Genomic DNA, 15,963 nt, shown 5'->3' with positions numbered 1-15,963 from the left:
GACTAATTTTGACTGACTCTCTTTTGATTTCTAAGACTGCGGTTACTACTTCCGGTGACCGACCTATGATGTCGATGTCGTCGGCATAGGCGACTAGCATGTGTTCTCTTGTGATTAGTGTGCCATATTTATTCACATCTGCATCTCATATTATCGTCTTCAGCAGGATATTAAAGATATCACACGATATGCTGTCTCCTTGTCTGAAACTTCGTTTGGTATTAAATGGTTCAGAGAGATTATTTCTCTTATTATTAATTTTGCAGGGATACCAAACTCAGATATGGCTTGAAATACCTTTGAACGTAAAGGGTTATCGAAAGCGGATTTATAGTGAACAAAGAAATGATAGGTGTTGATCCTTCTCGAGTCCTTTGCAGGATTTGGCGCAGTGTGAATATCTGGTCTAGGGTGGATTTACCAGGTCTAAAGCCGCATTGATAGGTCCCAATTATCTCATTGACTTTTGGTTTTAATCTTTCACACAGTACGCTCGAGAGTATCTTGTATGCGATGGGGAGGAGACTTATTCCTCTGTAGTTGGCGCATTCCGTCTTGGTTCCTTTCTTGTGTACGGGACATAGTATGATGAGTTTCCAATCATCGGGTATGCGTTCTTCTAGCCAGATTGCGCAGACAAGCTGATGCATACGCCTTATCAGCGTGTCGAATCCGGTCTTAAATAGTTCAGCGGGTAACCCGTCGGCTCCTGCTGCCTTGTTGTTATTCAGTCGGGTCATTGCTACTTAAACCTCATACTGACTAGGAGGTAAACATTCTATAGCATCATCATTGATTAGTTCTGCGGTATCCTCTTCGCCGCTAACGTTGGACACTAGCAGTTGGGTAAAATGTTCTTTCCATATCCTTAACATGCTATCTTTGTCAGTTACCAGATTTCCTTCTTTATCTTTGCTGGAGGATATGCCTGCACCAAAGCCATCGGTGTGGTGTTTAATTCTTTGATAAAATTCCCGGACTTCATTCTGACTCCTGTACATCTCAATTCGCTCACACTCACGAATAGACGTTTCTCCTCTCCCCTTTTTCCGCGTTACTCTATAAGCCGCATTCTAGGCTTCAGTAGCATCTCGACACTTGGTCGTACCATGGGTTTCCTGGGGGAGGCTCCCGGTAGCCAAGTACGGATTTTGCGGCATTTTCCATGGAGTGGGCAATAGTTTGTCACTGCGCCATTATATCATCGGAACAAGGAGTGCTTTCATCAAGCAGTTGGGTCAGTCAAGTGGAGTATGCCGCTGCCATCTGTTGTGTTTGCAGCTTTTCAATGTCGAGCTTCCGTGCAGTGTCAGATCGTACTTTTCTCGCCACATTAAGACGACTGCTAATCTTTGCTGCAACAAGGTTATGAACCGGATCTACATTCGCTCCACTGATCGATCGTACATCTAACACATCTAATGAATGGCTTCCATTTATGATAATGTGATCAATTTGGTTCCTCGTGTTTTGATCGGGTGACAGCCATGTGGCTTTGTTAATATTTTTATGTTGAAATCTGGTGATACTAACTACCATGATTTTTTCCGCGGCGAAGTCTATCAGTCTCAATCAATAACTGGACGTTCTCTCGAGGAGGCTAAACTTTCCGACTGTTGAACCAAAGATGTCTTCCTTCCCTGTCAAAATGCAAACTTTGCCCATGAACATTCCACTAAGGAACAGGGGCAAACCTCCTGCTCCTTAGTGGAGGTTTGCCCCTGTTCCTTCCCTGTCTTCGCATTAAAATATTTTTTCTCTAGGCGGTCGTAGAAAATATCCTTGGTCTGCTCGCCCTTGTCTTCCATCAGTGTATGGGCACGAATAAGACTGATGTTGAAGAATTTGGCTTTTATGCGAATTATGGCTAGTCTCTCCTCCACGAGAGTAAAGCCGGAGACAAGGTGTTCCACTCTCCGACTGACCACAAATCCACAACCAAATTCATGCCTCGTGTTATGCCAGCTATGGTATAGTTCGTCACCGTTTGGTGTTGTAGTGACGCCATTCCCAGTCCATCACACTTCCTGTAAGGCGGTAATAACTTCCTTGTACTTCTCTAGTACAATCGCCAGCGCGCATACTGCACCTTCCTCTATAAAGAGTGCGGACATTCCAGGTGCATATCCGCAAATCATGGTCCTTTTTCCTAACCAGGAAGCAGACGCTGATGTTGGCCATTGGTTATTTGAAGGCATCAATAACTCACCTTGTCATCTCGAGTATCATTGGCACTCAATATTTAATAAAGAGCCAGCGTCACCTGACTCCTCACTGAGAATCTCCTCTCGAAAATCGCAGACTGCAATTGCAGCTACTCCGCATAAAAACGGAGATTTCCACCATCCGCAACCTGCGGTAGCTTTCAGCTAAGCTTCATGTTGTAACGATGGGCAGCACACAAGTCGGAGCTCAAAGTTTCGGCCTGTGTAGTGCTCATAGTAATCCCGTGTCGGCCGGGAAGTTATATATATATCTTCCAATATATCTTCCATCTTGACCAAACCAAGTGCTGCCCTAAGACAAATTTCACCTTTAAACATTAATCCTCAAAAGATATTAGTTGATAAAAACGATCAGAAGATTTTTCAGTAGCACTCCCATGTGTTGTTCGCTTTTAGTTTTCGAGATGTGTTTCGATGAATAATTAAACTTGCATGCCATATCAATATTCTGTAATTCCATATACAATCGTTTGCATGATTCACTATGATACGCCCCAGTGTTGTACGAGCTCAATCGGATCGCCCAGTTCAAATCGCTGCTTATGTTAGCATTCAAAACATTCCCCATCCGCTCGCATGGGGTCGGTATAATTATTGGTTATAATTAAATTTTTGATCCAAGCAATCCCCTTGCTGTTTGGTATTGAAATGCAAGAGTAATATCATCAAACGTTAAGCCAGTATTATACTGGGCCGTATCACAGTGAATCATGCAATAGATTATATTAAGGTTATTTAGTATGGAACTATAATGACGGCTTCCATAACCATCAACCCCATCACGATTCGCTTAATCGATTTCCCAAACACTTAAAGCGAACAACATTTGGGCGTTATTGAGAAACAATCTTGCAATCGGTAACATGCTCATTTGATATCCGTCCATAGTTGCATATATAAAAAGAAAAACCTTTTTCCAACTCCGACGTAGTTTATATTTGCCTTTAAATCCAGTTCCGTTCATAAAACATGGACATTTTGGCAATCCTTCTTCTCTGGCAGTTAATTATCGTAGAATCAGGCCAATACATATTTGAATATTATAACGAGGAAATTTTTGAGAAATGTCCTAATATACCGGGAAATAATGGCATTCATGATTTTTTTAGTGTTGATCAAATGACGCTTGTGCTCGACAAAGGCTCGATAACTGCCAGAGGCAATAGTACCTGCGTATGGAAGGAAGTGGAGCCTACCGATCGCATTGAGGTGAGGAAGATATGCAAATATTTGTTGAAAAAACATCCTTACTCTGTTTCTTAATACTCAAGCAGATAACTGTTGAAATTTATATATTTAAACGCGGAACATGGCAGGTTAGTCCATTCACTCTTTACGACCGGGACTGGTGTAAATCACTATTTGACAAGACTTCATTATGGTATAAAATATGGACTAAGAATATCCGTGAGAGTGATAGGAAATGTGTGAATATTTATGGAGTGAGTTTTCGAATAAGATAACATATTGAACTGAGACGATCTTTTTTTTTGCAGCATACTTTTCGCTATGATGAATTCACTGTTGATACTGTTTTAGAGTTTCCAACAAATGTGGGTGGCCGCTATAAAGGCGTCACTACAATCGTAGCTATTGATAAACGTAATGTCAGGAAGCCTAATAAAGTATGTTTTGAAATAACAGGTGAATTTCATAGAATAAAATAAAATAATTAGATTTTGTAGAATCAAGCTCAAGGTCATCAGATTTTTTTTTATTTTTGAGTATGTATTAAGAAAGTAGTAACAATGAAAAATCACAAACAAAACTAAAAAGCTATACAACCACTAGAAGGGCCGAAATTTCTTATATATGTATGTACCAAGTAAGACCAAACCGATCAAAATTACGTGCTTGATCTTTATGCCCCATAGCAGCTATATCGAAATATGTTCCGATTTGGATCAAATACTAATAAGTACAAATCATTGTTCAATTGTGCATAACAAAATTTTGATATTTTTAATTGCTATATCTAAAAATAAACCAATCTTAACCATATAAGACACGGATGTCGAAAAGCCTAACATAAGTCACTGTGTCAAATTTCAGTGAAATCGGATTATAAATGCGCCTTTTATGTGGCCAAGACTTTAAATCCAAATATTGGCCTATATGGCACCTATATCCAAATCTGAACCGATTTAGGCCAAGTTGCAGAAAAATGTCAAAGGGTCTAACACAACTCACTGTCCAAAATTTAGGCGAAATCGGATAATAAACGCACCTTTTATGGCCCTAAAAGTCCTGAGGATAGATATCATCCGACACTCAAATTACTTATACCCTATCCCACTTCTAAAGTTAAAGGAGATGTAGCAATTGGAAAAAGTGTACTGTTTTGCTAAAACTGATTACATCAAACTGAACTCACTACTCTCATTTGTTCATTGGAGTGAAATGTTCAGATCTAAAGATATCAATGAAATGATTTCAATTTTTTATACTGTGCTACTTGACTTTATTTCTCAACAATCTGTCCCAAAAACTATTTTTTGCAACGCATCTGGTCCTCCATGGAATACAACCAATCTTTCTAGGCTGAAGAAGAATAAATTATAAAAAAGGTTTATACGCTCAACGGTCAGCGTCTGACTTTTCGATATATTCATTAACAAGATGTGCGAATATAATAAAGAAAAGAAATTGGAGTATGATAGTTATTTGAATAAAATTGGAAATCAATTGAAATCAAATCCTAAATCCTTCTACACATTGGTGAATTCAAAGCGCCGTTGTAATAGTTTACCGAACTTTCTTAGGTATAAACCTAAAGTAGCTGATAACGATTCAGGCATTGCCGACATCTTTGCTGACTTTTTTAGCACTACCTACTCAGATAATTATTATGATTTATTTGCAACATATTCATACACAATCGACAATTCAGCTTTTATAGGCGAAAACGTAGTACTTGAAAATTTAAGGTCACTGAAGATAACTTTTAATTCCGGTCCAAATGGAATTCCATCAAACATTTTAAAGCATTGCGCTCTCGAACTTCCGTATCCCCTTTGTACACTTTTCAACAGTTCATTAAAGCATGGATATCTGCCGGAATTGTGGAAGCAATCTTATATAAGACCGTTATTTAAAGCCGGAAATCGCAATGAGGTATCTAATTACAGGGGCATTTCAATTTTGAATGCTATTCCGAAGCTATTAGAGAAAATTTTGACTGACACTATTTCACATCAAGTCTCTTCTATATTGTCTCCCTATCAACATGGGTTCCGGAAATCGAACCCATGACGATAACAAATATTTTGGAATTTACTTGTTTGGTCAAAGATGGCTTTAGGGAACGCTACCAAACGGATACTATATATACCGATTTTAGTAAAGCATTTGATAAAATCAACCACAACCTTCTGTTAAGAATAATAGATCTTATTGGTTTCAGTCCATCTTTACTAAAGTGGATCAGATCATATCTGACTGGCCGTACTCAAAGAGTTAAATTTGGTACTGCAGTTTCCAAATCAATTGTTGTCTCTTCAGGTATTCCCCAGGGTAGTCACCTTGGCCTGTGCTGTTTTGTTTGTTCATAAACGATCTCGCTTTTCCTTTAAAGCACTCGAATATTTTGATGTATGCAGATGATGTAGAGATCTTCAGATCAACGAGAGACTCTGATGAACAGTGTTATCTTCAGTATGACCTTGATACTCTTTACGAATGGTGCAACCAGAACTTTATTGAACTTAATATTTCCAATTGCAAACACATATCATTTTCAAGAATAACCTCTCTTAAAACTAGCTACTTTTTGGGTTCCAATCAACTTGAAGTAGTCTATAGCTTTAAAGACCTTGGATTTCTTCTAGATCAACGCTTAAACTTCCGTCAACACATCTCAATGGTTGTAAACAAATGATTTATCTGTGACGAAAATGATTTAATGATTTATCTGTGACGAAAATCTTATATACATACGTCGCTAGTTAGAAGTAATCTCGAGTACGGTTCAGTGGTATGGAATCCATACTACAATATTCATTCTGATTTGATAGAATCGGTTCAAAAACAACTTCTACTATTTTGTCTCCGTCGAAATGGGTGGGACAGAAGTTCATTACCGGTATGAGTACCGATTAAATCTTATAAAGCTTTCTACGTTAAAAATTCGTATAACCATTCTAAACATTACGTTTTTGACTAAATTAATTCATGGTCAAATAGATTCCTGCTTTCTTTTGAGTCGAATTTTCTTTAACGTTCCTATTAGACTATGCCAATAATGATCCTTTTCGGCACCTATGTTATCAATATAATCAACTGAAAGATATAATAGATCTATCTGAGAATAGAGAAAGTTTAAAAAGGAAAATTATATTACTTTTAAATTCTTAGGTTAATACATTTTTAAATATTGAGTTGCCCAAAAAGTAATTGCGGATTTTGTAAAAGAAAGTAAATGCATTTTTAATAAAACTTAGAATGAACTTTAATCAAATATACTTTTTTTACACCTTTTTTCTAAAGCAAGCTAAAAGTAACAGCTGATAACTGACAGAAGAAAGAATGCAATTACAGAGTCACAAGCTGCGAAAAAATTTGTCAACGCCGACTATATGAAAAATCCGCAATTACTTTTTGGGCAACCCAATACATTGTTATTAGTCTGTAAGGGTATTTATTATCTATAGACTTAAATAAAAAAAAAAACTTAAATCGAGAGTTCGGTCTAATATGGCAGCTATATGCGAATCTTGATCGATCTGAGCCAAATTGCAGAAGTATGTTGAGGGGCTTAACTTTACTCACTGTCCCAAATTTCGGCGATATAGGACAATAACTACGCCTTATATGGGCACAAGGCCTTAAATCAATAGATCGGTCTATATGGCAGCTATATCCAAATCTGGACCGATCTGAGCCAAATTAAAGAAGGATGTCGAACTTCTTAACACAACTCATTGTCCCAAATTTCGGTGAAATCGGACAATAAATGCGCCTTTTATGAGCTCAAAACCTTAAATCGAAAGATCGGTCTATTTGGCAGATATATCCGAATCTGGACCGATCTGGGCCAAATTGAGGAAGAATGTTCAGTTGCCTATCTCAACTCACTGTCCAGAATTTCGTATCGGACAATAAATACGCCTTTAATGAGCCGAAGACATTGAATCGAGAGACAGGTCTATATGACAGGGGTAGGAATATTAAGAGATCGGTTTGTATGGAAGCTATACCAGGTTATAAACCGATTTGAAACGTACTTGACACAGTAGTTAGAAGTTCCAAGCGAACGTTATGTGCAAAATGTAAGCCTAATCGGATGAAAATTGTAGCTTCCAGTGCTCAAAAACTCAAATCGAGATATCGTTTTATATGGGAGCTATATCAGGTTATGTACCGATTTGGACCGTACTCGGCACTGTTATTGAAAGTTAAAACAGAAAACCGTCTGCAAAATTTCTGCCAAATCGGACAAAAATTGTGGCTTCCAGGGGCTCAGGAAGTCAAAAAGGAAAATCGGTTTATGTGCAAGCTATATCAGGTTATAGACCGATTTGGACCGTATTTGGCACAGATTTTGGAGGTCATAGGAGAATGCTTTGTGCAAAATTACAGCCGAATCGGATGCAAATTGTGGATTCCGATATGGCCCTTTTGCAATCCCCAACGACCTACATCAATAGTAGGTATCTGTGTAAAATTTCAAGAGGGTAGCTTTACGCATTCGATAGATAGATCGAATTAGAATGTCGAGAGGTTCCAGAATATATATACTTTAAGGGATCGCAGATCAACATTTCGAGGTGTTACAAACCGAATGTTTAGATTAGTATATCCCCATCTTATGGTGGTGGGTATAAAAATTATTATCTTTTTGTATGTTTCTATATCCATATGGACTTAGATTAGCTTGCAATATTCAGATAGTTTTAAATGACAATGTGACGTAAATAGTGTACCTTATATTTCATGATCAGAAGGGGGTTGTGTGAGGGATCGCGCTGCCACTAAACAACGCACAGCGGCATGTAGCGCGATCTGGTAATATATTGTTTCGAATAAAAGGCAGATCGAACCTGAAATAAATATATCACGTCAAGTGTTTGGGGGTCATCCTTTTTCTTTATATGACCTATGATGACAACGAGGGTTATACAAGAAGAGTATGAATCTTACTTTGAAATATGGATTCAACTTTCAGAGAGTTATACCCCAAAAAGCATCAACGGACATGTAGACTTACTATTACAATATAAAGCCCATATTGAAAGCATTTGAGAATAGTGTAGGAATTTGACATTAAAATTTTGGGCCCACAATCTCAAGGACCTCCAAAATTGCTCGATTTAAAAAATTTTGGTTTACATGGAAGGGTCTTAGGAGTAGGGCACGATCGTAAAATTCAAACATTTAGCAAGTGGCTGAGAGTTCGCCCTACACCTAAGTTGACGTGTTGCCCAATAATGGTACGAGCATTCAAAAGAAGGGTATATGGCAGAAGTGTAAAAACTTGTTCCTTCCACATGTAAAAGCTTTAAACAGTAAGTATGAGAAGCACCTGAAATGGCTATATGAAGTCAAGTTTCAAGCGCTCGCCCCTCCTTCAATTCCCACCATACGGACATATAACTCAATAATAAGAAGAGGGGTACGAATCCTACAAAAAATAAATAAAATGAAAAAAAAACATTTTGGGCTAAGTGCCTGTGCGGCTGCGCAATCTTAACTTTTTGAAATATGCACTGCTTTCTACCGAATGGTATTGACAAGTTGTGTAACAATGTGGAGTATATTTGAAGTCAAGATACACCCATGAGATCTCGAAGTTTACATTATAAACATAAATAAATGTTTGTTCTGTGTATTGTAGAAGGTACAGCGGAGCATGCTTGGGTGGGATGTATGTTATTACTGGTGGTCGTTGTATGTCCCTTGGTTTGGTTGTTAGACATGCGGTCTTAAGCGAGATGTTTAGGGGTCTCGTGATTAACTGTTCATTTATGTCAATGTCCTCCCCAGTATCACTTTTATCTTAGACTTACAGCGGGCATCACTGAGTGCTTGCCAAAACTTATCCCAATCCGCTTTCTTTCTGTTTCGAGGAGGGACCATCTCCGCAGTGTTTTCCGGAAAGGCTGAAACTAATGTAACTGTGTCTCTGATCACAGTTACATCTGTTGTCTTCCAAAACTTCACAGTCACATATTCTTGTGCCGATACTAGATCACTTATGCAAAATCGGTGCAGCAAGTGACAGCATATGTGGAGCATGCGGGGAAGATGATGAGACGTTGGTGCATTACCTATTCCATTGCCCGGCTTTCGCTCCTAACAGACACCGGTACTTAGATGGGGACACAGTACCAAGCATGACCTAACATAGGGGCATGGTATGGAAAACAATTAAGACCACCTATGAAGCCGAACGCCCGAGCTCAAAACCATGGCGTGAACATCAGAAAAATTTTCAGCGGTGGTGTATGCCCTTACTAATTCTGGCTACATTTATGAGGTATCCTGCTATGTTTAAACTTCTCTACCAAATGGTGTCGCTATGCGGCACGACGTTCGGACTCGGCATAAAAAAGCAGGTCCCTTTTTATCGAGCTTGAAATGGAACTGCTCTCACTGATATGAGAGAAGCATCCCTTATTCTTTAATTTTTATGGGGATTTTAGGGATATTTCCCATGGCAAGCATTTCGCCAGGCTAAAGCCATATGAGCGATAGCTCCTCAGATAAATCTTCAACAACAATTCCCGAGCCGTCTTGTGAGCTTCTAACCCCATCTTTTCTATAAACCTTAAGTCTCATATTGAGGACACAACTCCCTGAGACTTGTTAAGGTCTTCAATGCAGTAGAAGTTTAGCACGATTACTGCATGTTCCCATTATTCGCATCCACTTTAACAATTTTTCACTGGCTGCTTGAATAGTTGGGATTGCAGTCCCTCAGTCTTTTAAGTATGGATTAGGAATTTCAAGGATTTTTTTTCATCCATGATATATTGGCATCAATGGTTTCTTCCTTACTTTACTTTAACTGGCTATGACAAAACATTTGTTCCTCTAACCGCACGTAAAATAGCTTTCCAAGCGCCTCGATCTTTTGCGCTCATTCTAAAATCTCTGACACCAAGTTTAGAGGTGTCTCCCACCACTTGATTTTTCCATCGGTCTTTTGGTCTTCCCGGTTTGCGTGTTTGCATTCAAAAAACTTTTTGCTGGAGCTTCTTCATCCATTCTGACAACATGACCTAGCCAACGCAGCCGTTGTATTTTGATGCGTGTAACTATGCTATCGTCGTCATACTGTTCGTGGTTCATATGACGCCTATATTCTCCATTATAGTGCAATTTTCGTCTGTCGAGAGTTGGCCTTGCTTCTAAACTGCTAATTAATCCAAAGTAGCAGCTGTTTGCCAGTATTATTCTTTGCTTTATCTCAATACTCTTTTCGGTTACGGCGGTGCCGAGGTAGATGAAGTTGCTGACTGTCTCAAAGTTGTGGTTTCCAACTTTCTCCATTTTTTTATCTGATCAGTTGTACAAGGCGTTTTGGGAGTTGAAATCATCCATTTCGTCGTATCTCCATTTACTGCCAGACTAATTTTGACTGACTCTCTTTTGATTTCTAAGACTGCGGTTACTACTTCCGGTGACCGACCTATGATGTCGATGTCGTCGGCATAGGCGACTAGCATGTGTTCTCTTGTGATTAGTGTGCCATATTTATTCACATCTGCATCTCATATTATCGTCTTCAGCAGGATATTAAAGATATCACACGATATGCTGTCTCCTTGTCTGAAACTTCGTTTGGTATTAAATGGTTCAGAGAGATTATTTCTCTTATTATTAATTTTGCAGGGATACCAAACTCAGATATGGCTTGAAATACCTTTGAACGTAAAGGGTTATCGAAAGCGGATTTATAGTGAACAAAGAAATGATAGGTGTTGATCCTTCTCGAGTCCTTTGCAGGATTTGGCGCAGTGTGAATATCTGGTCTAGGGTGGATTTACCAGGTCTAAAGCCGCATTGATAGGTCCCAATTATCTCATTGACTTTTGGTTTTAATCTTTCACACAGTACGCTCGAGAGTATCTTGTATGCGATGGGGAGGAGACTTATTCCTCTGTAGTTGGCGCATTCCGTCTTGGTTCCTTTCTTGTGTACGGGACATAGTATGATGAGTTTCCAATCATCGGGTATGCGTTCTTCTAGCCAGATTGCGCAGACAAGCTGATGCATACGCCTTATCAGCGTGTCGAATCCGGTCTTAAATAGTTCAGCGGGTAACCCGTCGGCTCCTGCTGCCTTGTTGTTATTCAGTCGGGTCATTGCTACTTAAACCTCATACTGACTAGGAGGTAAACATTCTATAGCATCATCATTGATTAGTTCTGCGGTATCCTCTTCGCCGCTAACGTTGGACACTAGCAGTTGGGTAAAATGTTCTTTCCATATCCTTAACATGCTATCTTTGTCAGTTACCAGATTTCCTTCTTTATCTTTGCTGGAGGATATGCCTGCACCAAAGCCATCGGTGTGGTGTTTAATTCTTTGATAAAATTCCCGGACTTCATTCTGACTCCTGTACATCTCAATTCGCTCACACTCACGAATAGACGTTTCTCCTCTCCCCTTTTTCCGCGTTACTCTATAAGCCGCATTCTAGGCTTCAGTAGCATCTCGACACTTGGTCGTACCATGGGTTTCCTGGGGGAGGCTCCCGGTAGCCAAGTACGGATTTTGCGGCATTTTCCATGGAGTGGGCAATAGTTTGTCACTGCGCCATTATATCATCGGAACAAGGAGTGCTTTCATCAAGCAGTTGGGTCAGTCAAGTGGAGTATGCCGCTGCCATCTGTTGTGTTTGCAGCTTTTCAATGTCGAGCTTCCGTGCAGTGTCAGATCGTACTTTTCTCGCCACATTAAGACGACTGCTAATCTTTGCTGCAACAAGGTTATGAACCGGATCTACATTCGCTCCACTGATCGATCGTACATCTAACACATCTAATGAATGGCTTCCATTTATGATAATGTGATCAATTTGGTTCCTCGTGTTTTGATCGGGTGACAGCCATGTGGCTTTGTTAATATTTTTATGTTGAAATCTGGTGATACTAACTACCATGATTTTTTCCGCGGCGAAGTCTATCAGTCTCAATCAATAACTGGACGTTCTCTCGAGGAGGCTAAACTTTCCGACTGTTGAACCAAAGATGTCTTCCTTCCCTGTCAAAATGCAAACTTTGCCCATGAACATTCCACTAAGGAACAGGGGCAAACCTCCTGCTCCTTAGTGGAGGTTTGCCCCTGTTCCTTCCCTGTCTTCGCATTAAAATATTTTTTCTCTAGGCGGTCGTAGAAAATATCCTTGGTCTGCTCGCCCTTGTCTTCCATCAGTGTATGGGCACGAATAAGACTGATGTTGAAGAATTTGGCTTTTATGCGAATTATGGCTAGTCTCTCCTCCACGAGAGTAAAGCCGGAGACAAGGTGTTCCACTCTCCGACTGACCACAAATCCACAACCAAATTCATGCCTCGTGTTATGCCAGCTATGGTATAGTTCGTCACCGTTTGGTGTTGTAGTGACGCCATTCCCAGTCCATCACACTTCCTGTAAGGCGGTAATAACTTCCTTGTACTTCTCTAGTACAATCGCCAGCGCGCATACTGCACCTTCCTCTATAAAGAGTGCGGACATTCCAGGTGCATATCCGCAAATCATGGTCCTTTTTCCTAACCAGGAAGCAGACGCTGATGTTGGCCATTGGTTATTTGAAGGCATCAATAACTCACCTTGTCATCTCGAGTATCATTGGCACTCAATATTTAATAAAGAGCCAGCGTCACCTGACTCCTCACTGAGAATCTCCTCTCGAAAATCGCAGACTGCAATTGCAGCTACTCCGCATAAAAACGGAGATTTCCACCATCCGCAACCTGCGGTAGCTTTCAGCTAAGCTTCATGTTGTAACGATGGGCAGCACACAAGTCGGAGCTCAAAGTTTCGGCCTGTGTAGTGCTCATAGTAATCCCGTGTCGGCCGGGAAGTTATATATATATCTTCCAATATATCTTCCATCTTGACCAAACCAAGTGCTGCCCTAAGACAAATTTCACCTTTAAACATTAATCCTCAAAAGATATTAGTTGATAAAAACGATCAGAAGATTTTTCAGTAGCACTCCCATGTGTTGTTCGCTTTTAGTTTTCGAGATGTGTTTCGATGAATAATTAAACTTGCATGCCATATCAATATTCTGTAATTCCATATACAATCGTTTGCATGATTCACTATGATACGCCCCAGTGTTGTACGAGCTCAATCGGATCGCCCAGTTCAAATCGCTGCTTATGTTAGCATTCAAAACATTCCCCATCCGCTCGCATGGGGTCGGTATAATTATTGGTTATAATTAAATTTTTGATCCAAGCAATCCCCTTGCTGTTTGGTATTGAAATGCAAGAGTAATATCATCAAACGTTAAGCCAGTATTATACTGGGCCGTATCACAGTGAATCATGCAATAGATTATATTAAGGTTATTTAGTATGGAACTATAATGACGGCTTCCATAACCATCAACCCCATCACGATTCGCTTAATCGATTTCCCAAACACTTAAAGCGAACAACATTTGGGCGTTATTGAGAAACAATCTTGCAATCGGTAACATGCTCATTTGATATCCGTCCATAGTTGCATATATAAAAAGAAAAACCTTTTTCCAACTCCGACGTAGTTTATATTTGCCTTTAAATCCAGTTCCGTTCATAAAACATGGACATTTTGGCAATCCTTCTTCTCTGGCAGTTAATTATCGTAGAATCAGGCCAATACATATTTGAATATTATAACGAGGAAATTTTTGAGAAATGTCCTAATATACCGGGAAATAATGGCATTCATGATTTTTTTAGTGTTGATCAAATGACGCTTGTGCTCGACAAAGGCTCGATAACTGCCAGAGGCAATAGTACCTGCGTATGGAAGGAAGTGGAGCCTACCGATCGCATTGAGGTGAGGAAGATATGCAAATATTTGTTGAAAAAACATCCTTACTCTGTTTCTTAATACTCAAGCAGATAACTGTTGAAATTTATATATTTAAACGCGGAACATGGCAGGTTAGTCCATTCACTCTTTACGACCGGGACTGGTGTAAATCACTATTTGACAAGACTTCATTATGGTATAAAATATGGACTAAGAATATCCGTGAGAGTGATAGGAAATGTGTGAATATTTATGGAGTGAGTTTTCGAATAAGATAACATATTGAACTGAGACGATCTTTTTTTTTGCAGCATACTTTTCGCTATGATGAATTCACTGTTGATACTGTTTTAGAGTTTCCAACAAATGTGGGTGGCCGCTATAAAGGCGTCACTACAATCGTAGCTATTGATAAACGTAATGTCAGGAAGCCTAATAAAGTATGTTTTGAAATAACAGGTGAATTTCATAGAATAAAATAAAATAATTAGATTTTGTAGAATCAAGCTCAAGGTCATCAGATTTTTTTTTTTTTATTTTTGAGTATGTATTAAGAAAGTAGTAACAAAGAAAAATCACAAACAAAACTAAAAAGCTATACAACCATCTTTAACACTAGAGAGGCCGAAATTTCTTATATATGTATCTAGTAACCAAATCGATCAAAACCACGAGTTTGATCTTTAGCTAAAAAAAAATTAAGATTGAACAAGTAAAAAGGCGTTAAGTTCGGCCGGGCCGAATTTTGGATACCCACCACCTCGGCTATATATGTAAACCACCTTTCGTCAAACTCCGGTGAAAAATGCATACCTTATGCCCCATAGCAGCTATATCGAAAAATGTTTCGATTTGGACCAAATGATAATAAGTACAAATCATCGTTCAATTGTGTATAACAAAATTTTGATCTTTTCAGTAGCTATATCTAAAAATAAACCGATCTGAACCAAATACGACACGGATGCCGAAAAGCCTAACATAAGTCACTGTGTCAAATTTCTGTGAAATCGGATTATAAATGCGCCTTTTATGTGGCCAAGACTTTAAATCCAGATATCGGTCTATATGGCAGCTAAATGCAAATCTTGATAGATCTAAGCCAAATTGCATAAATACTTCGAGGGGCTTAACTTTACTCTCTGTCTCAAATTTCGGCGAAATCGGACAGTAAACGCGCCTTTTATAGCCCCAAAACCTTAAATCGAGAGATCGGTCTATATGGCAGCTATATGCTAATCCTTATCGAACTGAGCCAAATTACAGAAGTGTATCGAGGGGCTAAACTTAACTCACTGTCCCAAATTTCGGCGACATAGGACAAAAATTACGCTTTTTATGGGCCCAAAGCCTTAAATCAAGAGATCGGTCTATATGACAGCTATATTCAAATCTAAACCGATCTGGACCAAATTGAAGAAGGATATCTAGGGGCCTAATACAACTCACTATTCTAAATTTCGGCGAAATCGGACAATAAATGCGCCTTTTATGGGCTCAAAACCTTAAATCGAAAGATCGCTCTATATGGCAGCTATATCGAAATCTCGACCGATCTGTGCCATATTGCGAAAGTATGTCGGGGGGCTTAATTTAACTCATTATCATAAACTTTTGGCTACATCGGACAATAATAACGTTTATTATGGGCCCAAAATCTTAAATCGAGAGATCGGTCTATATTTCAGCTCTATTCAAATCTGAACCGATCTGAGCCAAATTGAAGAAGGATGTCCAACTTCCTAATACAACGCACTGTCCT

At 39.2% G+C, this 15,963-nt stretch overlaps 2 protein-coding genes across 2 annotated transcripts; both read left to right on the top strand.

Moving 5' to 3' along the window:
* Window positions 1–3,194: 3,194 nt before the first annotated feature.
* LOC131997952 (uncharacterized) lies at window positions 3,195–9,149 on the top strand. The gene is made up of 4 exons (XM_059369849.1): window positions 3,195–3,434; window positions 3,500–3,667; window positions 3,722–3,869; window positions 9,058–9,149. Exons 1-4 carry the CDS (start codon window positions 3,195–3,197, stop codon window positions 9,147–9,149), a joined length of 648 nt encoding a protein of 215 aa, XP_059225832.1.
* A 4,844-nt stretch (window positions 9,150–13,993) lies between these two features.
* LOC106088004 (uncharacterized) lies at window positions 13,994–14,713 on the top strand. The gene is made up of 3 exons (XM_013253281.2): window positions 13,994–14,225; window positions 14,291–14,458; window positions 14,513–14,713. The coding sequence occupies exons 1-3, from the start codon at window positions 14,136–14,138 to the stop codon at window positions 14,681–14,683; spliced, it is 429 nt and encodes a 142-aa protein (XP_013108735.2). The 5' UTR covers window positions 13,994–14,135; the 3' UTR covers window positions 14,684–14,713.
* Window positions 14,714–15,963: the final 1,250 nt, after the last annotated feature.

The sequence above is a fragment of the Stomoxys calcitrans genome, chromosome 5 (assembly GCF_963082655.1).
Source record: "Stomoxys calcitrans chromosome 5, idStoCalc2.1, whole genome shotgun sequence".
Classification (NCBI taxonomy): Eukaryota; Metazoa; Arthropoda; class Insecta; order Diptera; family Muscidae; genus Stomoxys; species Stomoxys calcitrans.
The sequence above is the reverse complement of the archived record's forward strand: the minus strand, read 5'-3'. Positions and strand labels throughout refer to the sequence as shown.

What these genes read in the sequence shown, in the direction of transcription:
- LOC131997952 (XM_059369849.1), top strand. Translation starts at nt 3,195, where the DNA reads ATGGACATTTTGGCAATCCTTCTTCTCTGGCAGTTAATTATCGTAGAA. An exon ending in AGCCTACCGATCGCATTGAG is followed by an intron (nt 3,435 to 3,499) that starts GTGAGGAAGATA and finishes ATACTCAAGCAG; the next exon opens with ATAACTGTTGAAATTTATAT. An exon ending in AGTATGTTTTGAAATAACAG is followed by an intron (nt 3,870 to 9,057) that starts GTGAATTTCATA and finishes TGTGTATTGTAG; the next exon opens with AAGGTACAGCGGAGCATGCT.
- LOC106088004 (XM_013253281.2), top strand. Translation starts at nt 14,136, where the DNA reads ATGACGCTTGTGCTCGACAAAGGCTCGATAACTGCCAGAGGCAATAGT. An exon ending in AGCCTACCGATCGCATTGAG is followed by an intron (nt 14,226 to 14,290) that starts GTGAGGAAGATA and finishes ATACTCAAGCAG; the next exon opens with ATAACTGTTGAAATTTATAT. An exon ending in AATGTGTGAATATTTATGGA is followed by an intron (nt 14,459 to 14,512) that starts GTGAGTTTTCGA and finishes TTTTTTTTGCAG; the next exon opens with CATACTTTTCGCTATGATGA.